Source organism: Eublepharis macularius, chromosome 8 (genome assembly GCF_028583425.1).
Source record: "Eublepharis macularius isolate TG4126 chromosome 8, MPM_Emac_v1.0, whole genome shotgun sequence".
Lineage (NCBI taxonomy): Eukaryota > Metazoa > Chordata > Lepidosauria > Squamata > Eublepharidae > Eublepharis > Eublepharis macularius.
In genome coordinates this window covers 51430963-51458088 of record NC_072797.1, presented here as the reverse complement: position 1 = coordinate 51458088, position 27126 = coordinate 51430963, and the positions used below count along the sequence as shown (strand labels likewise).

General features: G+C 42.1%; 1 protein-coding gene across 1 annotated transcript in view; it reads right to left on the bottom strand.

Moving 5' to 3' along the window:
- ADGRV1 (adhesion G protein-coupled receptor V1) overlaps positions 1 to 27126 on the bottom strand; it is a 428595-nt gene that overhangs the window by 197926 nt on the left and 203543 nt on the right. Inside the window, exons 75-83 of the mRNA XM_054987564.1 lie at positions 22733 to 22850; positions 21609 to 21780; positions 17692 to 17934; positions 11575 to 11982; positions 9511 to 9695; positions 5124 to 5370; positions 3921 to 4060; positions 3232 to 3392; positions 1628 to 1728 (exon numbers count right to left, since the gene is read on the bottom strand). Coding sequence (XP_054843539.1) covers positions 1628 to 1728; positions 3232 to 3392; positions 3921 to 4060; positions 5124 to 5370; positions 9511 to 9695; positions 11575 to 11982; positions 17692 to 17934; positions 21609 to 21780; positions 22733 to 22850 — 1775 coding nt within the window. The remainder of the gene's footprint in view (positions 1 to 1627; positions 1729 to 3231; positions 3393 to 3920; positions 4061 to 5123; positions 5371 to 9510; positions 9696 to 11574; positions 11983 to 17691; positions 17935 to 21608; positions 21781 to 22732; positions 22851 to 27126) is intronic.

Here is a 27126-nt window from a genome sequence, read left to right as displayed (position 1 = left end):
TCTTCACAATAGAATTCACAGAATAGAAGTGTATGAGTAACAGATTCCACCATATTGGACGTGCATGGGCATAAGCGCTCATGCATTGGTATCTGCAAGAATTTGTCGTACAATACAGCTGAAGGCAATGCCTCAAACCGGGCTCTAGAGAATGCCCATCTGTAGGGCTCATGGGTAATACTGGATAAATATGGAGCAGCTGAGAAACTGGGCCAAGATTTTAAACACCTGAAGTTCTTGGGAAGTAAAGCTTCTTCATTTCAAAGTTCAGTATCAAGAAGCCTCTGAGTAATAGCTGTTTTTGCCATATTCAGGGTTCCATTAAAAAGATCTTCAGGATTTAGACCAATTTGCTTGATCTTGTTAGAAATTTGTGTCAACCAAGGTGGATAAGGGTCCACTGCTAGGAGATGAATTATCATTCCCTTTGGATTATAGTGAATTTTCAGCCAGAGGAATATTGCCTGTTCCCAGATTTTTAATTCAACTCTGGGTAATCCTGCCTCTTGTCTAAGTATCACATTAGATGTACTCTTGGGAGCACCAAATAGTGATCTAAGGAATTTTGATTGAACTGTTTCAAGAATCTTAAAGTTGGCAGAGAGTCCAATTTGTGAGCCATACAAAAGTTGGGCCAGAGATTTTGCCTGGTAAGTTTTTAAGGCCATAGGGAGAAAGCCAGCGCCTTTCTTTCTAAATAATTTAAGGATGGCAATTACACTTCTCTCTGCCAAAGTGGCTGATGAGGTCAAATGTGCTGAGAATTTGGCATTATAGGAGAAAGTTATGCCTAAATACTGAAAGTTCTTAATTTGTATGTTGTAATATGAGGATAAAAATGCTAACCTTTATCTTACAGGGTATCATAAGAATTACAGCAAGATGCGGGGGGGGGGGCTGCAAGAACCTTCAAATAGGTGATTGACAGCTGTCTGTACATGTGCATTCTCTATAGTGGCCCCCACCTTGTGGAATGGCCCACCTGAGGAGATCAGAAAAGTTTCCCCACTTCTGTCATTCTTTGAAGTACGTAAAACAGAATTGTTCAGGAGGGCTTTTTAAATACAAGTAATAGAATTATGGCATAATGGAATGGTTCAGGAAGCAGCTTTTATAAAGGGAACAAGACTGTAGTCTGTCACTGAGTATTCTCTGTTTATTATTATTCTGTTCTTTATGCATTGTTTTCTCATTTTGTAATTCCATTTTCTGCAGTGCTTGACATATCATGAAGATGCCCTATGCTGAATCAGACTGTTGGTTAATAATCTCAGTATTGTGAGCAGTGGCTCTCCATGGTCTCAGGCACAGGTCTTTCACATCGCCTGCTACCTGATCCTTTTCACTGAAGGTACTGAGGATTGAACTTGGAACTGTTTACATGCAAAGATGCTGTGTCACTGATCTATGGCTCATGTCCGATACACGTGGCCTCCAGAGCTATTGTCTCCCAAGAACTGTCTTTGTTTTTACAAATTAAGCTCTGTATACAGCAAATTTTTTCCAATTTTCAATAATTATGTGAATTCTACAATTAGTGTTCTCATTTTGCCTCCAACACTTCTACATCTCTTTGAAGAACATTTAGGAAGAAGGTAAAAAGTATTATATTTAACATTTTTCCTACCTGAGTACCCAAGCAGGCAACCATCATATGAGTAAGAAGTTTAGCTGCAAACACTGAAGCCCTGGTACAGAAGAGGTGTGCAAAAATAGCCAAGATTAAGCCTGTTATAAAAGAAAGAAAAAATGGAGTTATTGATAAATAGATCAAATGTTGTGTATGATAGCTGGAGAATTGTTAAATTCCAAGGACCTTAATATCAGGAAAAAAGAGCATATACTTAACTTAGGCTATTAAAAAAAGTCCCTGCCTCTCTTTTTGCAACTCTGTGCCTTATGTGTCTCCTATTTTTGAGCTATTTTCATATAATGGTTCACATTGGCCTGGAGTAATAAATATCTTACGGAAACACTTAATACTGAAATTCATGCATAAGCAAATGCCCACTTCATTAAAGCAGGGATGGGTAGATTATTTGGAAGAAGCTAGTAATTCTCCAAGTAATTATAAGGTGCTGTCAGTGCATCCTCCAATGTTGCTGTTATCTTTCATTTTAAAGCTACCACAGTAGCTTCTCTCTTTTTCTTTTGTGTGAAGGAAGCACACACATGTACATATCTTTCTTCTAGATGGAAACACCACAACAGCACCCTTCTCAGTTGCCCCTTTCCTTACACATGCCTGGAGTATGCTATAAACTCTTTCCCCCTGCATCAAAACTGCAATTAGTTTCTTGCAAGGAGAACATAGAGGTAACGGTGCATTTTTCTCCGGCAGGACATATAACAATTTGGGGTGTAGTTTGTCCTGGGAAAAGGGCCAAGGGAAAGTTTCCCCACCTGGGCGCAGCAGAACTGCTCTGCTTACAACACTGTAAGATGTGTACAAGCTGCCATTTGGTAACTGGTAGCTCCTAAGATTCTTGGGGGGGAAATTAAGTAGCTCTCAAAAACATCACGCCTGCCCACCTCTGCATCAAAGCATCTTCTTGGATGCTTTGATGAACTCCTGTGATTAGAAATTATTGGAACTTAGGGCAGAAAATTTTCTTATATGAAATGTAATTGTTCACTCTATTACATGATAACGTGAAATGACTGCTAATCTATCCTTTTTGTTCACCGTTCTTCTTGAAATTGCTAGAACCCAATGTGTTAATCAGGACATCATGGCTTGTCTACATCCCAATCGCTTGTATTGACTTCCCACAGCATCCCTAAACCAGTCAATGGTGTTATTGTGTTATATTATGCGAGCAGCAATTCCAAGCTCGTGATCAAGAATGTTCATATAAGGATCGACCACCAATCCAAACTTTCTGATTGCTCATTAATACATATTTCCAAACTTTTTGTATTTATACAGCCCATTTTTAGTTATATCTTTAAAAAAAGTCAGACGGCCTAAGTGACTACTAAGTTCGTAAACTACAGGGTAAGGTTTGATGTACTTGGCATAACTAGTGAAATTACTTTACTATAGCAATTTTATTTTATTTGCATTGACCCATGAAACATGTTTCACTATGCTAGTTTAATTTTTTTCCCCTTCTCAAGTCAATGTTATGTCCTTTTTTTTTAGCCACTAAGGACAACTTCCTTCATCATTCTCTGCTTCAAAGTCAGTACACTGTTCATCAGAATGAAAATAATAATGTAGAAACTGACCTGAAATACAGATGAAACCAGATGAGAAAAAAGCTTCATTGTAAGAGGACAAGGTGTCTGTCTGGGCATAAGCTGCATACAGAGACAAGTGTGAACAAGAGCATTCCACATAATTTGAGGATTCGTCAATCACTTTACAGAACTGACTGTCAGTCAACCAGCTGCAGAAGAAACAAAAAGATTAATGATTTTCATTCATCTTCAGATCAGTGATCAATAATCATAATAAAAATATGGCTAACCATTGGTACAAGCAAAATACTGTCAACATCACAAGAACAACTAACATTTGAAACCCCACACAAATTATGTCTGATGCCCGTGTAATACAAGGTATTAGAAATACTAATTGAGATGATGGCTGAGTGAAGATGAAGGATATTGACAAGAAAAAGGAAATCATTTGACCAGGAATGATACCAAATCTAGTGAAAAACAGATTCTGGTGACAGATTTTAGGGGTTGGCTTATACGGTTGGAAGACTTGAGAAAAGGTTTGAAAATGTCTTTCCCTACTCTTCTACACTAGGATCAAAGCCTAGTGGTTCAACTTGGGTTGATTATATCAGTCTTTTATGCAAACTTTGGCTAGAAGCTTGCAAGATCCAGTATGCCATTTAGCTGCTATACCAAGCCCCAGTAGTTCCAAGCTAGATATATATACCAAAACAATGAACTAAAAAGTGTACCTTTCAGCAGCCTCATTCCAAAGGAGGCACAGTGATTTATGAGGAACAATTCGGCTGTCTGGAGAATGAATTCGATAGGTAACATCATTTTTATCTTTCAGTAGAAGTGGACTCAAACTTTTCAAACTCAAGGAAAAAATCTGAAATAGGTAAAGCGGATTTTTTTTCTATTAATTTGGACATGAAACATAAAACTGCCTAAATCAACCACTGCCCTGCTAGCTCAGTATTAACTTTTTAGGGTCGTGGCTGAGACCTTCCCTGGCCTCAAACCATGTATATATAAATTCCAAATATCATTTGCATCTGTTTACATTCACAAAGATTCTGTTGTAAACTAACTATATTAATTGCCCTTATCATAATCAGTTTCTGGAGAAAGGTTTTGAGATTACTTAACTGATACACATTATCAAGGTATTATTTAAAAACCTATGACAATCACATTACAGTAAATTTTAAGTTTGCTTAAAGCAGCCATAGTCCTTAAAATCCAAAAGTCATCCCACAGCTTTCAGCAGTCTGGCCCAAGGCTTGCAAGATCCTCTCTGGCAAGCAGAAGCTGGGATATATGATCAATGAAACCAATACAAACCAGAAGGTCCATGGTTCTTGATGCCCACACCAGATCCTTTGATGTTAGAATACCTTGCAAACCTAGGACCAGGCAGATGAATCATTTGAAGAATAACACAGACTAGTGATGGTATCACAATAGGTCAGACACAGAGGAAGAGAAAGGAGAAGGAGAGAATGGAGAATGCATGGTCCCCATCACATTGACAGAGCTCTTAATTAGCAGTCTACTAACCAAGTTTCTTCACAAACCATAAGCAAATAGGCTTATTTTCCTTAGTTAAATTTACATATCTGATACAAAGTTGTTGCCTATCATAGCTCAGTGAAACAGTCTCAAAGGCACAAGGACAGTTTGTGTTCATCTTCTGGATCACATGTAGATTAAGCATCTTTTAAAAGTTAGACACCTTATGCTTAAATTTAAAAAAGGAAACTCTAAGCCTTTAATAATAGTAACATTTGAGGAGGTATGGACTTGCTCAGTGCTTGGATGGGAAATGATTAGGAAGCCCAATATAAGCAGCTCTGAATTTTCTATAGGAAGCCCAATATAAGCAGCTCTGAATTTTCTAAAGGAAACATAAAAGCTATCAATCCAATCAATAACAACAAAATTAGGCATACCTTGTTTTTTAGGGCAGTTCCTTTATCACCAGTGATAAACCATTGTTGGCTGCTATACTCAGTGAACTGAATAAACCAACAGGTGTCATCTTTAGAATGAGATGAATCAGAAATCTCTAACAAGCGTTCAGGTATTCTGATAAAATCACCATCTTTCCCATAAAATATGTGCCCATTGATTTGCTGGGGATACCAGGAATGGGCCATGATCACAATGTAAGGGCAATGGTCAAGAATAGTTTTGCCTCTGTTAAAACAGAAGTAAGGAAATTGTTTACAACCTGTGAAAGAAAAAGTGTGATGTAGACACTCATATTCTCTTGATACCTTTATTGGGTGGTGTGCTTATTATTAGCAATATTAATAATTAATATTAACAGGAGGGGAACTGTTATCAGGGATATGTGGAAATTTCACATATATGCATACATGCCCAAGTCTCTCCATTCCATGGTTCTATAAACTCTCATAGGGCTGAGCAGGTCAAGTTCTCAATTTCCATCTGCTGTCCACCCTTTAAATGACTCTCAATTGCTCTCAACATTCTGTGCTTTCAAGAGTATTCTCAATCCTCATTTTTCCATTTACTGAGTATGTTTTCTTTTGGACAACATACAAAATAGTATTTTTCTGCATACTGTTAAATATGTCTCCAAGCATTAGTAAAGAAATTTGTTTTCATTCTTTATCTGCATTTTATTTTTCCTAAAATATTACAAGCATGAATTTTCTATGTTAAGAGAATCAACAGAAAATGCAGAACTTACCAATTAACAAACAATGTATAGATTATTAACAAATTGCTGTGGGGTAAGTTGTTTTGAAGGCAATAATTCAGTATTCTGCATGGAAACACTGATCCGACCATGCTGCAAAGTTGCAAGCAACATGGTCAGGGCCACAGCCCCCCCCCCCCTCACACAGGAAGGATCCAACAACCCTCAGCAGGGCCGCAGGGAAGCCACGGACTTGTGACAGGCCCGATTAGTGACAGGGGCTGCCCCTGTGGCTGGGATGACCTGTGATGCTCCTCTGCCATGGCATGGCCTTGCCAGTCAATGGCCACCATGCCACAGGCACCCTCACACCCACTTGGTCACACTCCTATCACTGTGCTCAACCATGGGCTCGGGTGAGCCGGTGGCTAGGGCCCGTCCCAGGGCTCCTCCCCCAGTCCCTCCAACAAGGACAGAGGAGGCTGTTGCATGGTGGTGATGCTACAGAACATCACACAGAGAGCCATGAACTTGGCGACCACAATGGTCTACATCGCCCACCAGTCTCCTATATGGTGCTGACCTCAAAATCAAATCTTCATCTGTCTTAATGCCCTCTCAATGACCATCTGTGTACTCTGGGGGGGTTGGTTGTAGGCAGCATGGTCTATTGCCTCATCTGAGGAAAATGTGGCCAGGAGGTATGGGAGGAGTGAATAGCCCCAGTAAACTGCATGGGGAAGGGAAACTGTTAGACATCAGTTCCCCTTCCTGTGGCAGCCTCCCGCCCCCCGCTCCTGAGCTACCTACCCAGCAGCCAGCCCTTGCCCTCTAGCCATGCAACAAGGAGGCAGTTCAGGCCGGACACCATGAAAATCTGGGCATCGTGAACACTCCCCAGCATGAATGGAATGCCAGATGTAAATGCAGAGTGACCATTAACAAACTGCCCCTTTTGTACAGTTCCAGGAGATACTTTGCATTTTCTTTCACACCCCTGACAACAAACAATCAAGGTAATCAAACCTTTGTTATTCCCAGGAACTGACTACTGGAGTCTTTGTTCCAACGGTTGGGAGGGCTCTCCCACCTCAGGGCATGTTTTGCCCTATAAGAACAGGAACCCTTGCCCCATTCAAACTGTGCACACTTATTGGATCCAAAGTGCTGCTCCCTTGAGGTTACTCTAAGCATCTTGCTCTCCTCACCGAGAACACAGGGCATTTGAAGCTACTCTCTTCCTCCATGGATTGAACTACTGTCCAGGATAGGTAGATATACTCCCCCCCCATTCTATTCCAACTTCTGGCTAGTTTCCTAGGATTCTGTGCGTGTATAACCATTTTATTATTTACTCCTGTGTGCGCGTGTGTTTTTCCTCTTAAATAAAATATCGATCTTTGAATTTATAAGCACCAGCCTAGTCTGCTATCTTGGGGGACTCCGTAAAAATTGGTGAAAAGATCCCATTGTTACCCCTTTTGCATAGCCATGTTCCTTGCTGCTAATTCTCCCCCCACAATTCTATTACTCACAAGGAGACCAATTCAGGTAACACTTGCAGGCCACTAGTGCCCTTGTTTCTCTTGTGCAGATGAATTGGTTCACTTGGATGCCACTCCAGAGCTGTTGGGTCCCATAGGTGGGGAGTAGAGATGGGCACAAACAGAAAAGCAAATGAAAGTTCATGATGAATCATGCTGGTTCATGGTTCACGTCAGAGCCCATTTCTGATGAACTACCATGAACTTTAGGCTGGTTCGTTTGGTTCATTTTTGGGTTTGTCACTGCAGACAGCCTGGCACCAGTCAATCAGTTTCCTAGGCAACAGGTGATGGACTTTCTGCAGACCTTCTGCTGACCCGGAAGTGGCCTTCTGCTGGCCCGGAAGTGACCATTTGCTGACCTGGATGTGACATTTTCATGAATCAAATGAACCAGTTCGTGAACTGGGGCAGGTTCGGGAAAGTTCGTGGTTCATGGTTCGTAAAATGCAACGAATCACAAACCGCACAATTTTTTCCCGGTTTTTGTCCATCTCTAGTGGGGAGGCTGCAGGGGAGGGGACCCCGTGTTTAGCCTCCTGGGAGGAGATGTAGCTGAGCGATGTGGTAAATGAGCCCGATGCTGGGGATGTGGACTCAAAAGGGGATGGAGATGAGAGGCAGTGGCTGGGGAGGCATCCTGTACACCCGACCCAAACACCTGGTTTCTTCCCCACAGAAGTCTGCAAGTTGGCCATCTCTGATGAAGTGGTGATGCATCTCTGAGCCATAACCTCCTTGCAACCAGCTGCAGTGGTGGGAATGGCTGTTCTCTAGGCTTTCTGCATTGGCGGGTCCCTGGAGCCAGTGAACATAGGGGATCCTGTGGTGCAGAAAGACTCTACATCCTTCAAGGGGGCAAGGTGACTCTGCCAGGAAACACGGATGGGGCCAGCGGGCTGGCAGAGCAGGTGAATCAAAGGGTGGCTGTTGTGAGCTCTGGAGCAGAGTGGGGACATGGGGGACACAGAACCCATGCCAGGGGCCCTTGTGCTGCTCAGTGAGGCCTCCTACCCTCTCTGCCAAGTGGGTGGTGATCGAGAGAGAGCAGCTGGAGACTCAACATGAGTGGAGGGAGGCTGTGTCCCAGGGCCATGAATGCATAGTTAGCCTGGCCGTATGTGCAGTGGCAGCTGCAGACTGCCTCGAGAATCTGCTGGCTGTGACGTGCAAGGGTCAGGTATGCACTGAGGAGCTGCTTGGGGAGCTTGTAGCTGTGTCTCATGATCCACTGCCAGCCCCCCTCCCATTCCCCTGCCTGTGGTGGTGGTCTGGGGCACACCACAGGATTGCTCTTGGCAACATGACCAGGCGGCCCCCCTTCCAGTGAGTATAGCTCACCTCCAGGTGGGTTGCGAGTCCTTCTCCATTGTGCACAGCAGCTGCTCCTGCTACATGTTCCAGGGCCACCTCAGTCCTTCCCCTGTGGAGGGGCAGCTGCCCTCCATCCCTTGCAGTGGGATGTGTCTCCAATGTGGGGAGGAGGGGAGAGTGTGCTCCACCTGCCACTCAGCTGGGCAGCTCCCCCCATGAATGGGGCACCTCCAGGGATGGGTGCTCAGCTGGGCAGCTCCACCCATGAATGGGGCACCTCCAGGGATGGGTGCTTTCTAGGGACGTAGCATGCGTGTTTCTGGGAGGGTTATTTCATTTTGGTGCCTGCTCTCTGGGGGGGCAGCATTTATAGGCAGTGCTGGGGAGACCACCTGCAGGGGGCAGGGGATCGAGACTCTCCCATAGCACCAGGGCTCCCCTCCAGACAGTTTCCCCCTGGCCAGGCACCTCATTGTGGGTGCTGTGACTGTGGAGGCACATGGTCCTCAGCTGCCTGCTGCTCCAAGAACAGAAGTTTTGACATCTGATAGGACCACTGCACTCACCCTCTACCCAGCAAGTCTAGGATGTATTTCAGTCATCTACAAGTTTTTGTAGATGACTGAAATACATCCTGAAATAATTTTATAGCATGTCAGATTTTTAAAGAGTTCACTGTTCTAGTATTGCCCACCAAGATCTATACTGTTCCAAGGGATTATAACATATACATAAAACACCAAGTGAGCTTCAAAACTCACTTCAATATCAGGGACTGTTTCTGGCATATTCTCTATGTGAGAAGTCTCTTACCTTTCACCCAGTGACCCACACATTTCTCCAATAGGAAGAGAAAAGGCAAATTTCTCAGTAATATCGGCAAGGAAGCTGTAGCCCTGGGTATCCTTGCGTTTGGGATTAATAAGTGCACAAAGGATCTCATACAAAAGATTTCGGTTTATGTTGGTGAGGGGATGCTTCTCCACTTTAGACATTACCTTAAAAAGCAAAAGTTGGAAAAATAATAAAATTATTCAGTGCTACACAAGTGAAAATCATGTAATTCTTTTATAATGAAGTTATTTGATAAGAACAAAGATGTCCAAGGACTGAAATAACATACTTTGCCTAAAGGTGTTATCAGGTAAGGATGTACATTTTAAAAAAAATTTATAATTTAAAAAAATGCTATTCAGTTTCTTTAATATCAGTATTAAAGCTATTAATACAAGTTTATAAATTCAGTATTCATTTCCACTGACTTGAAAAGGAAACCATATTTCTGGGTGTGGTTATCTTTCCTCATTCAATTTGAATGAAATATTTAGGGGTTGTACTCCTCACCCCAAACTGCAGACAAATAGGCAAAATTGTCTTCATAGTCATTAAAAATGGGAATGATTTTTTTAAAACAAAAACAGAGTATGTAGGTGACAAAAATAGAACCTTGATTCCAAATGCACATAGGAATTTATTCCACCCCCTCCCAGGCTACCTGACTTCTGCTATAAGAAGTGTTCTGGGAGTAATTTGCTTCAAACAGCAGAACACAGAAAGGTTAGATGATTTCCCCTTATCTATAATGCTTTATTTTTGTAAAAACAATACTGATCCAACCATTTTTGCACAGGATCAGACAAATTCATGCAAACAGGGATAGCCTGGTTTAGTCCTAACAACAACAAAAATTGCCTAACCTTTTCCCAACCCCACCCCTGATGCTTTTAAATTCTAGGATCGGTTGACTGATCTCAGATCCTGAGTCATTGGTTCTCCTGCACAGCGGTATCTGATCCTTTCTCATCACTGATCTCTCATGTCTTGTCAGTAAAGCTTCCTACCAAAAGGGGCAAAAACTCGAGCCTCTACTTCTATTTTCTCCTCTCCCACAGTGTGCTCAGGCCTGGCTGTCTGCAAGCAAATAAACATGAGCCATCTCATCACTGGGTGGTGCACAACCCCTGTCTAATTGCCAACAGATACAACCAAAGCCTGTGTCCACCGCCATCCCAAATCTGCACAAATATGTCTGCCTGCCTGGCAGTAGGTACAAGCAAAACTTTGTCAAGCAGGCACAACCCCAAACAACAAAATGGTTTATGCAAACAAGAATAATAAAGCCATCATAAGGTCACTGGCATGGTGCAGTAACTGACAGAAAGTAGAAACGTTTGTATATTTATAAGAGCTGAAAAGAAAAAAAATAGATCACAGTCTTCAGCTTATACTGTCACTTCTTCTCCCTCTACCCTTCCTACTACTCAGGAAACTGAAAGCAGACAGTAAGGCATTACACACAGTCATATTGGATCTGAATGTCAGAAAATATTTCAGATTACATATATCTAAAATAATGTATGTGATTCTGATCAGATTTTAATTATTATTCAAATATGTATCTCTGTTTCCTGGAGGTAAATACAACTGTTTTTACTTGAGCCATTATACACAAAGAGAACTACAATATTCTCCACTAATTAAAATGTATATTTGAACCATTTTCTTTAAAATTTAATACTTGATAAATTTAAAAAGGTAGTCCCCTGTGCAAGCACCGAGTTATTACTGACCCATGAGGGAATGCTGCATCACACATTTTCTTGGAAGACTTTTTATGGGGTAGTTTGCCATTGCCTTCATCTACACTTTACCCTCAGGAAACTGGGTACTTGATAAATAGAGAGGCAATTATCTTAATAGTGTGTTCCCCCTCTTAAAGGTTCAGTTAACCTTTCTTTAGAACTAAAAATCTTTTGTCACAGGACATCACCTGCAGGTTATCATTTTGATCTTTCACGTTTCCAAGACAGTTACTGCACCTCCATCTAATTCTAGGGCAGCCATTAATCAGTACAGAAGGAATATCCAGATACCTACCTTGTCAATTATGTACATCACAGCAGCAAGCTGCTCTTCCGTACTTTCTAAGACTACTTTGATGTTTAACAACTGAAGGACTCTATTCAAAATGGTTTCATCAATTGGTTGGTAAAGCTGATCTGCCAGCCCCCAGACTGCTTGGGAGTTTGAATCGGACACAATAGTTATGTTGGCAATACCATAGATGTCATCGACTCTGGCACCTCCAGTAGGATTAAAAAGCACAACTTGGAAGCGTTTAGGAAATGGGTTTAAGGATCCAGTCTCTGGAGTGAGCATTATATCTAGAATGGTATTTCTCTGTCCAGGTTCAAAGAACAATGTTCCCTCAGATCTGGTAAAATCCTGCCCAGAAATGGCTGGTGATATGGTTATTCGACCAACAGCTTCAGGTCTTGTAAGCTCCTTGAAATCAAACAATAAACTCATGGTAAGAATTCAACAATTCTACACAAAAACATTTGTTTCAAGTTATAATTTATTTTAAAAGTACATTTGTAAAGGTAAAAGTCACCTTTCTCATTTAGACAGACAGACTGACAGAAGACTATCTATACACTTATACTTACAAACTTCTGGTCAGATAACTTCTCTGAAGATATCAAGAAAATACATAATTCATCAATCAAACTAATCTCTGGAAGCATAAGAAATGTGTGTTTATCTGTGCAACTGGTCTCTACATGTGCCTGTCTTGGCTGTGTGGCCTGTGTCCATTACGTGATGTTTGAACATCAGGAAGACAAAAACATCTCAATTCAGAATGGTCTGTTTTTATGGAGTGGAGAGTTTCCTTCAAGTCATAGCTGACTTAATGCAACCACTGCTGGGGTTTTTCATGGCAAGAGACTAACAGAGGTGGCTTGCCAGTGGCTGCCTCTGCAGCCCTTTGTTGGGAGATCTCCCATCCAATTACTTGCTTTAGAGTAGCCGCCATTTTGCTCTGGCATGGAGATTGAGAGACACTGTCTGCTTCCTGCTGCTGAATCTTGGCTCTCTCTCTGTGGTCTGGCCTACTTTGGACTGCATCCTGCTGTCCTACTTTGGACTTGCATCCTGCTGCTGCCTGCTAAGTCAGGTTGCACCTGGAGGACTTCTGCTGCTACCTGGTTTGAGAGTTGTAGATTCACTGGGGTTTTTTTTCTTTCTTGGGGAGAAGGGGTTCGCTTGGTGTCTGGAGGAGTTGGGGAGGGGGGGATATGGGGTTTTTTTACTTTGCATTTTAAAAACTTTGCTATGTGGGAGGTACTTTGGTTGGGCTTTTGTGTGTGGGGGTGCTTTAATTTGAAGTTGATTATATTTACTGTTCATTTTGCTGCTTGTTCTTGTGGAGGGATGTCTTTTTTGCTTTATCCTTTTGTGGGTGATCCTGTTGTGAGTGTTGTAGGCATTTTACAGTTCCAATTAAGTTTATTAAATTCATCTCTGGTTTTGCTGGTTGTTCTTTGGGTGGGCTATTTCCCCCTGTTGTTGGTGCTTGGGGTGCTGTTTCTTTATAGTGTTCACTGGTTTTTTTGCTTGGTGTTTTCTGTTGTCACAGGTTTGGTTTAGTATTCAGTTGTTGGTTCAGGGTTGTTGTTCTTTGGGGGAGGGGTGTTTGCTTGGGTGCTTGGTTCAGTTTAGCTTAAATTACCTAGTGGTATTTGGGTATACTTTCAGGAGTAGGTTCGTTGCAAATTTGGTGGATTTTGCTTGCAAAATGCTACCCGCAACCCACTGGATAGTAGACATGGGCACAAATTGAAATACGAAGCAAATTTCATTATGAAATGGGCCGTTTCGTGTGTCATGAAACAATGTTTTGATGGACCATGGTTATCACAAAATTATCAAGAAATACATGACTTTTGGGCCTGTTTCATTAGCTTCATGAATGATTCATAATTTCAGACAGGCTGACGCTGATCCATTGATTTCCTAGGCAACAATGGGCCGACCTTTTGTTGCCATTAGAAACCCCAATCATAGCCCACTTACAATTGATTGAAAGCTTTCCTAGCCATTTGGAGAGCTTCCATTTTGCCCTATACAGCCAGGAGCTGGGGAGGGGGTCATTCCCCTAGGCAACCAAGGAGGGGGGCCTTCTGTAGCTATGGGCACACCAATCTCACCCCTCCAAACCCTGTTAGGCAGGTCTATCAGCCAACCATAGACCTCCTGTTCTTTTTCTGCTCTATGTCAGTGTTTTTTTTATAAAAGGCACCTCTCTCTACCTTGTGTTTCAGTCTCAGTAAACAGAGGGAGAGGGAGGAGGACTTGTTGCTGGGATTGGAGTGGGAGAGTGTGTGGAAGGATTTGAGATTGTGCTTTTGGCTGCTGCTGCTTTAAAGAGACCTCTTAAATAAGAAGCCTCTTATTTCCAGCTCTTGGCCTTGCTGTGGGAAGGTCTTTGGGTGAGGGTGCCTTTTTTCCTCTACCCCACCCCACCCCTCATTCTGTCTTCCCAGCCCAGCTCCACCATGGCCAGTCCATCCTCCTCTGATCCAGCAACTCCCAGTCCTCGTTTTAGTCATGCACTTTGGCAGCACTTCCCTTCCCACTCTTCCCATTGATCTTCCCGATCAACGTATTGCAAACTGGGAGGGTGGATGGAGGAGAGCCGGCTGAAGTTTCCCTGCGGGTTTGGCATCTCCAGGTATGAAGGGAACCGTTGAAATGCCCCGGGTTCTGATGAATCACAAAACTAACAAATCATTTCGGCAAACGTGGGCAATTTCATGAAGTTTACTGATTCATGGATCGTGATGAAATATGAAGCAGCACAAATCTCAGATAGTTTTCCCCATAGGGAATAATGGAGATTGAAGGTAGCTAGGGGCGCCTTCTTTGGGGGGCCATAAAGTGGCCCCCAGGACCAATCTCCATGAAACTTGGGGGATTCTTTAGAGGACAGTAGTAGGTCCCCTGCAAATTTGGTGGAATTCAGTCAAAAAATGACCTGTACCCCAGGCAACAGGAATTGTGTTTCCCATAGGAAACAAAGGTTGAATTTTACTGAATTTGTTCTGTACTTCCAAACCAGACTAGATAAAGAATTTAGTATTTGGGGAATACTGATTTTTTTCCTGCGCATACCCCCTAGCAACAAGTGCGACGGACAGCACTAGCTCCAGCTTCACCTCTCCTGAGAAACAATCAATGAGAGGAAGAAAAATGCTGGGCCAGTGACAGTTGGAGTCCACTGGAAAGAGTGAGAGGAGGGGAGAAGGTTTCTGAAAAGGCTGAGAGAAAGCAGCAGAAATCTTGCTGGCTTTTACAAACCTGTTCTGTTACACGGAGACATTCCCTGGTTAACTCCAGTATATTTATGAGTTTAAAAACATTCACTCCTATGTTCCATCTTGTAAATAAAATTTAATTTTCTATTGTTTAACCCTCGCTGGTTTGAAATTGTTGGCTGAAGGAAAATATCATACACATACCTTAAACTCTCTGGTCACGTTAAATGGGCCAAGTTTAAGTAAATGGTGGCCAAGTATACAGGGAAAGTAAACTCTTCTTTTCCCCAGTATCCCTAGGCTGTAACTGGGTGAATGGAAGGAAAAAGAGGGAACCGGCTAGCTGTCTGGTGAAGCCTCTGGAAGAGGAGATAGGGGACCCTGTGAGAATTTGGGTCAGGGCTCTCTGCTTGATAATAAGGATTAGACAGGTGGTTTATAGTGACTGCCTTTTATTGCATGGGAAGCCCCCAAACCTGTAAAGGAGGGTTAGGATGGGTGGCAGTGTGAAAGATAGTCATCATAACAAGTTCCCAGTGCATGGTGTTGTGGGAGCTAGCTCATTTGTGTGTTTGTCTGTGAAGCTGGACTCTGTATGTGCCTGTCTGGGTTGTTTGTCCTTTATGTGAGGCCTAAATTTCCAGGAAGAAATGGCAACAAAACATACATTGAAGGGGGATTTGTGAGAGTAGATTAGTGGGAGTGGGGCGAACCATCAGTATGTCACTTGATTTAGGCAACAATTGTTCCCACTGATTAATAAGTACATTTGCGGCATAACTAATAAATAGTATACTTAAGCCATAGTTGATAGAAGTCTGTCTAAGCAAGTTTCAGAAGAATTGCCTGTTCTTCTGTAAGTGAACTGGTATGATTACTTACATGCTGCAGAACAAAGACACTGCCTTTGTCTGTTCCTGGAAGCAATAATTGTTCATTTCCCAGTGGCTTAGCAAAACCAGTAAAAATAAAGGAAACAGGGAATGATTAAAAAAATCCCACCCCAACCTAAAAATATTTTCAGGAAAAGGAAATATGTACACTCTGGGAATGGGATAAGGATCTCAAAGTGAATTCTTTATTCTTCCTGCCTCCCCCTTGACTTCCTTTCCCTAAGTTCCTTCATGCTTTGGCATTCTGCCATGCATGCTTAAAACTACAAATATTAATGGACAAAATGTATGAGCTAAATCAGTGAAGTGATTACTTACCTGCAACCCCTATGGTTCCACATTTATGTACTAGCTTCATGATTGCAACAATTCCCTTTTCTAAGAATGCAAAAACCTACTGCTGCAATGTTTGATAAATGCACACACAATATAATGTATCTAGAAAACATACACACAAGAATCAAATGCCTTGGTTGCTCTGGCATATGACTCACATCAGGAGAGGGATAGGGGAAATAAGAACTTAAGAAAATCCCTATTGAATCAGCATTACCTTTCTAGAGTCTGAGGCTGAAACCTTCCCTAGACTTGCTGCTTAGGATCCCTCTGGAGGTACTGGGATTAAAATGGGACTCAAAGCAAAGCATCTGCTCTACCACTATGTAGGAACTCTTTCTGTTTTTAAGGTAAAGGTCTCAATTTCCCCTTAACTAGGGTCATGATGATCCTTGAGGTCTGACAAAGGAAGTGTAAGGAAAATTGCTATTTGCAGCAGCAACAAGAGCTGCACACAAAATCATCTCAGTGTGGAAGTAGCCATAGTGTCCCCTAATTGAATCCCAGCAAAATAATCGAGAAGGATACCAGGGAGAGATCCAGTAAAAGCAGCACAGTTACACCCATTCAGTGCAATCATTGGGCTGTCACTACATGCCGAAGCACCATGCCCAAGTAAGGCATGCTTGAGAGTTCACTCCAGATACTTTTTTTCAGTGAAATCCAAGTGTGATTTTTTTAACAAGGGTCCCAAAACAGTCACCTTCAGTGTCATTATGACAATCCCCTCAGAGAGACAGGAATAACTTCCATCGCTATAAACCAGTCCTGTTCAAGCCATTCTAATAATCCAAGAAAACTGTGTGTCAGGCACACATGTAGTGGGCATCATTTCACTAAAAATCCTGTCCACATCCTCAGGTTGCATACATTGAAAGATATCCCCACAGAAGCATTACTGAATGGAACTAAAGCCATATCCAGAACTCTGTTCCATAAATTTATGTGAGGAGTTCCATCAGATCCAGACAATTTTATCTGAAAAGTGAACTGGACACAGCATGCCACTGAGAAATCCTTTCATTCTTTCTGGAGTGAGAATATAAAAGACCTTTCAGCACATAGGTTAGTACCAAGTAGATCCCATGGTGATGGGAAGTGTGGTAACTTTGCCACAGTTATCACCATAGAACAGGCACTAAAACAAGCTCTAGCCTATGCTTGGAGTGGATTTGTTCTGAATTTCTTCTACTAGGATTCTAGCTATCATCCCATCTCAGCTTTCTGAGGTAAATTAGACTAACAACTAGTCACCGACTCAAGGTCAGCTCAGCTTCATTGCTGAGTGGAGATCTGAACCCAGGACCGAGTTGTCTATCAACTACCCACACAATTCTCATAAGAACAGCCATTGTTGTTACAAGTATAACCTGTGAGCCTGTAACTCATCAATTCCATCTGTAGCAACTTCAGTAATTTCTGAAATGACCATTTCTATGGACAAAAAACTGGCAAACTGGCGTCTAGGTGAAGTTTGACAGTTAGAGGGTACTGTCTAAGATTACATTTTCATGATTTCAGAGAATCAGTCCAATGAGGGAAAGTCTTCATTCTGTTATAGATTATTGTTATGCTGTTAAAGCTTTATGAGAAAATTTAACATCTACTAACTTGTTACTTGAAGAACTAAAGACATGACGGTATAAGCATTTATGAAGCAGTCCTACCTGAGTTCTGTAGCCAATGGAGATGGTAAGTGCTGTGCTAGAATCTCTAACCACCTGGAGACTAATGAAAGTGGTTTTCTTATGGGCCACAGCCAGACGAGACCCCACAGCAAAGTATATCAGGCCCCGAGGAGAGTCACTTTCCGGGACTAATATGTAGGCAAATCTGGCACTATCGTTTAACGCTGCTCCTGTGCTCACATTGTAAAGCTCCACAAAAAAAGCAGTCTCAAATTCAGGTACCTGAGAAGCAAAAAAAGACACTGAAAGCATGGTACCAAAGGAATATGTTTTTAAAAAGGCACTGTTAATAGTGCTTTTTTGCTCTTCATGGTTGTTTTTGCACCATATGCTTTTCAAACCAAGGGATCATCTCCACAAGGAATCTTGTAATTGAAGAAAACAAAGTGAACAAATGTCTGCTATCCTGGGCACAGTAGCTCTGGAGACTCTCCACTGCTTCTCCCAAGATCACAGGTCTTCCCTTGCTTATGGCATTCACATTAACATGCTTGGCATCAATACAACTGTCATCCTACGGCATGAATATTATGCCATGTAGAGGATCTCTTAGGGCCTGATTATATGAGACACTGAACCCAAGTTAGGTTGAGAGAAACTTGCATTTAATGTGATTGGCACTCATATTCAAAATAGTGTGTGGTGTGTGTGTGTGTTTGTGTGGAAGGTGATTGTTCTGGTGAAAGAGACTCTACTGTATTTTGGCTCCCTTCAAATGCTATAATTATATGGATTTTCATACTATATTTGATCAATTATCTCACTACCACCCCTCAATTCATCATCCAATTATTAAAGAAAATGTTCTCAAAAAATCCCCAAGTTTTCTAAAATGTTGCAATGTTTCAATAAAATCATTTAACATTCAGAAACATTTTAAATTCATAATTTCACTGGAAATCTCAAGTTGCATTATATAATCTTATATACTAACAGCCAAGTGGCCCTGACTGGAGGATACTTAAATCTAGAGACTGGAGCCATGAATGGACAGATCTTCCTACACACCTGAAAAATGCCCCAAGTTTGCAGAAAAATCTGAAATCTAAAAAAAATGCATTCAAAATAGAAGCACCTGCACCTTTAACTAGATGCCCTCAGATGCTGTTGCTAGGTAAATCATAGCAGTTTAGCCAGTATTCCAGGTTTGGTTTCTGTCAGTAAAAGACAGGGGGAGGTGGCAAGGCCCTTTTCAGGACTGTTTTGGCCATTGAGGAAGGACTCATTGGGGCCAGGCCCAGAAGCAACCACCCAGTGTTTCGATACCTCGTGACTTGCATGACTGGCTGCTTGCTACTATTCAACAGCAGTGTAGTGTAGTAGTTAGAGTTGCAGAATACGATCCAGGAGACCAGGTATGAATCACCACACTGCTGTGGAAACTCACTGGGTGATTTTGATCTAGCTACACCCTCTTAGCCTAACCTACCACTGAGGTCCTTGTGAGGATAATATAGAGGCACAGAGAATGAGGTAAACTGGTTCCCATTGAGGAGAAAAGCAGGCATGATGGTCAGATGTGGTCTTGGAATGGAAGGCCGTGGAGATATGGGATGGCTCCGTGTACTTCCACCGTGCGTCCCATCCCAAGGCATGCTGGTAGTGGAGCTAGGATGAGGAGCCTCCCTCTGGCACTGATGTTGTGCAATGCCAGGTCCATTACCAATAAAACCAACACAATTCAGAATGATTTTGCTGAGAATAATATGGACATGGTATGTGTGACCGAGACCTGGGTGAGGGATGGCAAGACAGTTGCCTTGAATGAGCTGACTCCCCCAGACTGATGGTCGAGGGGGAGGAGTGGCGATACTCATTTGAGAGTCTTTCTCTTTCAAGCTGCTCCTCACACCAAAGATCATTGACACTGACTGTGTGGGTTGTTACCGAGCAGCCCCCTTCTGCCCTGAGGCCAGCCACGAACCGTGTCTGAGTTCTACACTAAAAGATTGCCTTGCACGTGTGCCCTTAATACACGTGTCAGTTTCATATCTGATGCTGCAACAGACTGCGTCAGTTTCCTGGACAATTGCTTTCAGGACCCTTGTGTAGCACAGCCCTGTTCAAGCTTATATTTGGACTTTCCCTTGTGGTTCTACCCTGCTGCCAACCACGAACTGTGTCTTAAACGCTGCTCCCTTGCTTGCCATGAGAGCTTGCCTTACCCTGGACCCCAGCCACGCTGCTAGCAGCCAGGTGCCAGCCAGGGAGATCTTCAGCGAGCCCGACCAGGCGCCTCCTGGCCAGCTCCCGCTGGGAGCCTCCCGCGGGCTGGTTACCAAGCTCGCCCTCGCTACTGGGCAGCCTGCTAGTAAGCCCTAGCCATGCACAGATGCCAGCCTTGTTCTCAGGCAGCCAGGAAACCGAAGGGAACAGCCTGCTTTGGGAAGCCATTTCGAAGCGAGCTGACCACGTACACAGCGAGAGAATTCCGCTCTCCTCTGCATATCTTAACACCTATCCAGAATGAAGATTGAGTGCCAGTCAGCCAGAGCAATCAACGAGCGCACATCAAAGCAGCCCCCGCAAGCCGGACTTGATGGCACCAGGATGAGCACTGTTAATGTGCAAACCACCCGGATCCTCTTCCTTCCCCCGTCCCCTCTCCCAAAAGGTGTCATGATATATCAATCAGACTTCAAACATCGTCCAATCAAGGCTATTCCGATAGCCCCAAATCCTTTGATTTAAGTCGTGAGAACCAGTAAACGGGGCGTCAGCCCCTGGGTACTTTGAAGGTATATAAGCTAGCCCCTCGAACCTGAGGGCGCGCGCCATTCCTATCCTAACTTCCTTGCTGCCTTTCTACCCGTGGTCCTAGTGCTGGCACTAGACCCCCTCGCTGCTAAGATCTCTGCTCAGCCTCAGGATTGTAAGTATATCCTTTGTCATCGTGGGGTTCCCGCTCATGCAGCTGTCTCTAATTTTCCTACTCTGTATTTCTTAGCTCTTGTATGTAATCTTGTATGTGTGTGTAAGTTCAGGCATACGCCACACTATCAGAAAATACACCTTATTGATTGAATAATTGTAGTCTGCCTCTTTGTCACGTGAGTCTCTGGGAAAAGGACCTTGGTATACATTGGTTAGATCCGCGCTAAACTTAGTTCTGGACTGCTAAGATAATTCCCCATTCAAATAAAAGAGCAGTTCCAGTAACAGGGTCTGATATAGGATGCTGAGGAGAGTTTGGCTATCTGTTTAGTGTACCAACTGCCCAGCGCACCAGCAGTACCCTGTCGAGCCTGTTGAAGGCTGTAACCTGCAAGTGATCTTGATTTGATATGGTATTCTATAGATTTTTTAAAAAAATGAATTGGATATTCCATATAAAACTTTTTAAACCCCCTAGGATTTTCCAATTTTCAACAAACCTGAGGCTTGGTTTCCTATGTCTTTAGGTGTGTTTCATCAATCTGCAGTTATAGTGAAGTGGCACTTTAACCTCATGAAGTTCAGCTATATGAAAAAGTAGATGGGTGTTGCATCACCCTTCTACTTTTTTCATTAAAAAAAATTCAATAGAATACCATATCAAGTGAAGATCACTGTGTGAGTGCAGCCTACAGCCTGCTACAACCATTTAAATTATACCACACAATACAAGAGGTAAAATTGATTTGGTGTTTTTTAAAAAAATATTTCTAGGGTATAGTGGTTGTCAACACTAAAAACATTTTTTCCTCCCTCCTTTCTCTTTTTGCATTTTAAATAAGTGCATTGGATAGAAAGGGTTAACCACCCAGCCCCAATTCAGATTAAGGGTCCTACACTTCATATCAATACATTAAAAAGCTGTAGAAAACTCTTGCTGTCTGTTTGTCACTTAGGAGACATAAACACCTTGGATTTTTGAGAGGTCACTGAAGTGACCAACCTTTATAATAAATACTTACATTATCAGGCTTTATCTCAATAGAGATGATGCATTTGGTTTGACTGGCATTACAGGTAGTAACTCCTAAGACTGCCACCAGTTCATTTGCTAGATTCACACCATGCTTCTGCAGGATAACTGATGTTTCATTAAAAGTCACACGCCACGAGATTTTCACTTCTTCAAAAGCCCTATCAACAAAGCAAACCAGTATACATGCATTGACAGAGGTTTAGGAAATACTAAACCTTCTCACCTTTTTTCCTCATGCAATTCAAAATGGCATTCCATTGTAAAACAGTGTAATAAACAGAAGGAAAGAAATAGGGTTTTTTGTAGTGTAATGTATCCTAATACTACTCTGATACTCTGTACAGATAAGTTAACTAGTTTCAGTCAGTAGGCTTCAATTCAGTATTTTAGTATATGTACATATCAGGTTTCAGGCCAGCAAATGTATAGTGGTGCTTTCCAATTCTGTTTCCATGTCAAGATAAAAATGCTTTGAACTACTCCAAGTCAAAATAAAAATGGGATGGCTGCATTATGCATTTTTAAATTAATCACTGCTTATTTTACAGTGCTTTCCTAAGCATAGTTATGATTTCTATGCCTATTGACTTCAGTGGGCTTAGAAGGGTGTTGCTTTGCTTAAGATTGCACTGTTAATCCCTTAAATATATAGGCATCACAATGCCCTTGGCTTCCCCAGTATAAGAGATGAGGTACCCGCTTACAGATGAATGTAGGGAAGGTTAGTAATAAGAACACATGAATTCTGAAGCTACAATTTCCAGCCCTAGCCAACTGACCACTGTGCCTTAGCAGAGTAAGCAATAAATCACATATGTGTGCAAATAGCAAGGAAATTAATTTCACATCTCAGCTATTATGCATATGAGTTAGAGTGTTTAATTCTTTCATTTTTGTTCAGTTCTGGTAGACTGACTGACTCGCTGAAATCACATTCTAAATTTACGAGGCAAGTTTACCAAATTGCATCGAGCTATTAGAACATCTGAAAGTCAAAGATTTATGATAAAATTCCATGATAACCTCTTCTGCTAACAGCAGCATCCTTGATTTCAACACTGCATACTACAGCATGTGGAGACAGCACTTTTTAGCAGCCGTTGCCTGCACCTGTTTGGTTGCCTGGTGACAATGAGCAGTACCTCCCTCTTCTCAGAATCTTCATCAAGCAGGAGGCCACTTTGTGCCTCTCCGGTGAATCCCAGAACACCATTCTGAAGATCATTTCCTAGATGAGAAGCAGATCGCACAGAACTATTAGGAAAACTGTCAACTGCTTGATGATTTTTGGTACATATGTGTTAAATTATTGGTTTTAATTATTTATTTTCTTTACTTATACTCCACCTTTCTCCCCAATGGAGACCTAAAACTGCTTACATCATTCTTCTCTCCTCTATTTTATCTTTACAACAATCTTGTGAAGTAGGTTAGGCTGAGAGAGCGTGACTGAGCCAAGGTCACACAGCAGGTTTTTATGCCAGAGTGAGGATTTTAATATGGGTCTCCCATATTATAATTTGACACTCTTACCACTACATCATGGTTTGGCCAATTAACGCCCTGTCATACCATTTCTTAAAAAATTATGCAGGAAACTGAAATATTTACTCAAACTTTATGAAATGTTATCACTAAATCAGTATTTAGTTGGAACTAAACCAGTACTCCATAGTAATCTCTGCCATTTAAACTGAAAACTTAAGAGACGAAACAATTTTCCGATTTAAGCAGCATTACAACCAACTATTCTTGTTCTGTCAGTCTCATGGAATAGGTAGGTAAAACAAATTAGACTGAAACAAATTACATTGAATGTTATTTAAAATGTACACATAGACTTTACAATAGACATGGCATGTCATTAAGTGCCAGTAATTTAAGACATTAAAGAAACCCAAAGTCTCCCTTTGCAGGTATGCAGATGCCTTTAGCAGCTTCAACCACTGTAACAAGCCAGGATTACTTTTGTAGATGGCTACTGTCAGGCTGTAGCTTATTTTCTCCATTTACATAGAAACAATAGGAATCCATCCTTCCAACTTTAAAAAAAAAAGAACAGCTGAAATTCTTGTTTAGAGCTTGCCTGAATCTTGTAAACTTTTTAAGGTGAATTCAGAGAGCCCTTGTATTGAGAGCAAGGAAAAATTCAGTGCTAGTAGCATCATTGATAAAATAAAACTAGACAAAGTTTAGGTAAAAAGAGCAAAATGTGTCCTCTTTTTAAGGAACTACCTAACCTACAGCATCCCCCTTTAAGCTTTTCTTGCTGATTTTTCAAGTGTTAAGAGGCCAATGCCTTTGACTAGGCTATTTCCCCCACTTTTGACTTAGAAATGGAAGCAAGGGATCAATTGCCATATACTGTTACCTTCTCTTTTCTGAAAGAGTTCTGTTTTGATCCTTACTTTCCTGTTCAAGAAATGCTTTGGAAAACAGTGAATACTGTAATGAATCAAATGGGCCTTCTCTGCAGACACTTAATATAAATTATGTAGTGATGGCAGCATGATTCTCTTCCTCCATTATTATAAACAATATTCATCATGCAAGCACACAGATGCGTATCTGCTTTAAAAAATGTTACCAAGGGAAAGTAAACAGTCGGTATTCCCATATGTATTTTTGACAATTATTTGAGAAAAGAGCACTGAATAGTGCCTATGAGAAAGAAGTTGCAACAGGTTTTAAATGAAAACTCTTCGCACATGTCTCTTTTGTTCTTCACCAGTGTCAAATATTACACTCTAAAAGTGCTTCTCTTTTATGGAGTAAGGGGTAGGGGGCTCTCTGTTTTCTTCATGCTACACTGTAGAGCATAACATTGGGACCCCCAGAATCAAGGTGTTGAGAGGATTCCCCCCATTTCTGGAAAAATGGCTAGATCTGAAAACAAAGAGACGATGAAAGAGAAACAGACTAGAATTGAAAAGTATGTCATAACTAGAGATGGGCACGAACAGAAAAAAAACCCAAACATGATGTTCATTGTTCGTTGCCATCCACGAACAGGGACTCACAAACACTTACGAGCATGACCTGTTCACGAACATGTTCATGGTTGGATGTTCATGGGGGACAGCAGGCTCTCTTCCAGCCATCATCCAAGTTTGGTCAAGATCCCTACTGCACCACTTCCAGAAACCTGACCTGAGCAGGCACCAGGAAAGGTACCAATAATCAATAATAGCTTGGCCCCAGAGCGTGGCAGCAGCCCTGGAACTTGAAGGGGTAGATCACTATCGCACCACTCCCAGAAACCCTACCTGAGCAGGCAGCAGGGAAGGTACCAATAGTAAATAATAGCTTGGCCTCAGAGCCTGGCAGCAGCCCTGGAACCTGAAGGGGTAGATCCCTATCCCACCACACACAAAGAAAATTCAAGCTCCAATGCACTCTCCCTGTCCCTCTATTAAAATGCCAACAGCAGCTCTCTCTCCCTCTCCACTGTCTGCAAAGACTGAAAGCCAGAGCTGGGAGCCCTCCTCCTCCCCTCTAGTCTTTGCTCTCTTGTAACAAATTTGGGGTTCCACACTTGGAAGGAAGACCTGCCTATCAAGCTAAATTGGGCTTCGGTTTGGGTTTCCAGGGCAACAGCAGGAGTTCAGACAGAGTTCAAACAATCCCTGCTTACGTTGCCAAGGGAATTGATTACAGGTGCCAGACTGTCTGGCTTGACCAACAGCAATGAAAAGGCTTGCAACAACCACCTGTTCGTTTAGAATGGGGCCTCACGAACAGCTGTTTCACGAACAGCAGATTGGACTGTTCGTGGCTTTTTTTTGTTCATATTGCTGTTCGTGCCCATCTCTAGTCACAACTCTAGTCACATTCCTGTATGCAGGAGTACAGACAAATCCACAGAGTGAGAGAAGGTTTCTGAAAACTGGCCAGAGTTCAGAAGATCATTCTTTTGGGCTTTCTTTGTATGGACTCTCTGAAATTTGGGGAACAATCTACTAATTCTTTAATCAGTTAGCTGCTGGCTAAGTAGTCTGCACAGGATAATGACAGGAAATGTGCTAAGAGGATGTACTGGAGCGAGCTAGGATTGCTAAAGCCGTCAGTACTTACCTGTCTGTCCATGGCTGCTCCTGTTCATGAGCAAAAGACCTTGTCTTAATAGGGTGTTGTAAACTACCTTTGACATAACATTAGAACTAACAGAAATGTTCTTATACAGAACTGAAGGTTAGCTGTTAGAGATCAGAGTAGTTAGAAGCAGCAAAGATCAGAGAGAAAATCATTCCCAAACTAGCTGCATAGCTGACTCAAACCTTTTAAATGTTGCAGGACTTAAAACTAGATGTTGGGCTGAAGTGACACTTCACTCCAGGCATCTGTTTAAAAGTTGACAACTCTGCAAGGTTAATGTTGAATTTGCACTCTGTGAATGCTAGGAGACTAAACTAACACTACTATGTTTTTCCTTTTAAATTCCAGACTCAAAAGGCAGCTGGATGTCAATTAAAATGTACTGATGCAATTAACCAGAAAGGACAAAAGATATTTGGGGGGCTTGGGGAAGCAGCACATATTCAATGAAAGTGGAAGGAACCTTCTGGAATCTGGCTAGTATTTTCCATTAGGGAACAGAGGAGGATCTGATGGCCTGTCCTTTTGTGAGGGATCAGAGCACATGGTGGGAAAAGAAGAGAGATTTTGAAATTCTTTTGGAAGGCTGAGGTGAGTCAAAGGAAGATGTCTATAAGAAGGCAGAGAAAAGTAGAGACATGAACAGAGGCTGAACAAGAAATCTAGAAATCTGAAGATTATTCTGCCTTCCTCCTAATTCACCATCAGAGTGGGGGATGTCAGATGACGTGTCAAAGGACGTGGGTTTTTTTCTCATTTGTTCAAGGGTTGTTAGGCAACACTTGCTCAACTATACCCCTTTTTCTTTGTGTAACAAATGACAGCTTATACAAGTTACATATATTATTTTGTGACACTGGTGTTATGGTTCATGCTCACCAAGTTACAAAGAGAAGGTAAGGAAGACACTTGCTTGAATTGGAATGAGTCAAACAGGTGAGTTTTTCAAGGTTCTCCCCTACTTTCATGATTGGAATAAAAGACTGATTCTTAGCTCTTCTGAGGGACCATGGAATAAAGTACAAATGGTTATTCCCGGAAGGAATATGGTTTAGATATAAAGATCAGGCCTATAAGATACTATCAGAAGATCAACTAAAGGATTTTGAGAATAAAAACCCGGAACTCTGCTGCACCGAGAACGAAGAAAAGGAGAAGCCGGAGGGGGGGGGAGGAGGAGGAGAGCACCGCAACAGCGGTTGCACAGAGAGAATTGCGTCCGGGACCTAGAAGGGGGAGGAAAGTTTAATCAGAATTTGAAATGTTTATTCTCTGTATGATTAACCACTCCATCATTATCTTATGGAGCTATTTTTGTATTATGACAGTATGAAGGGAAAACATTGAAGTGTAGTGTTTAGTGTTTGTAGTTCATTCTCCCCCCTTTTCTTTTTCCATCCCCCTTTGTC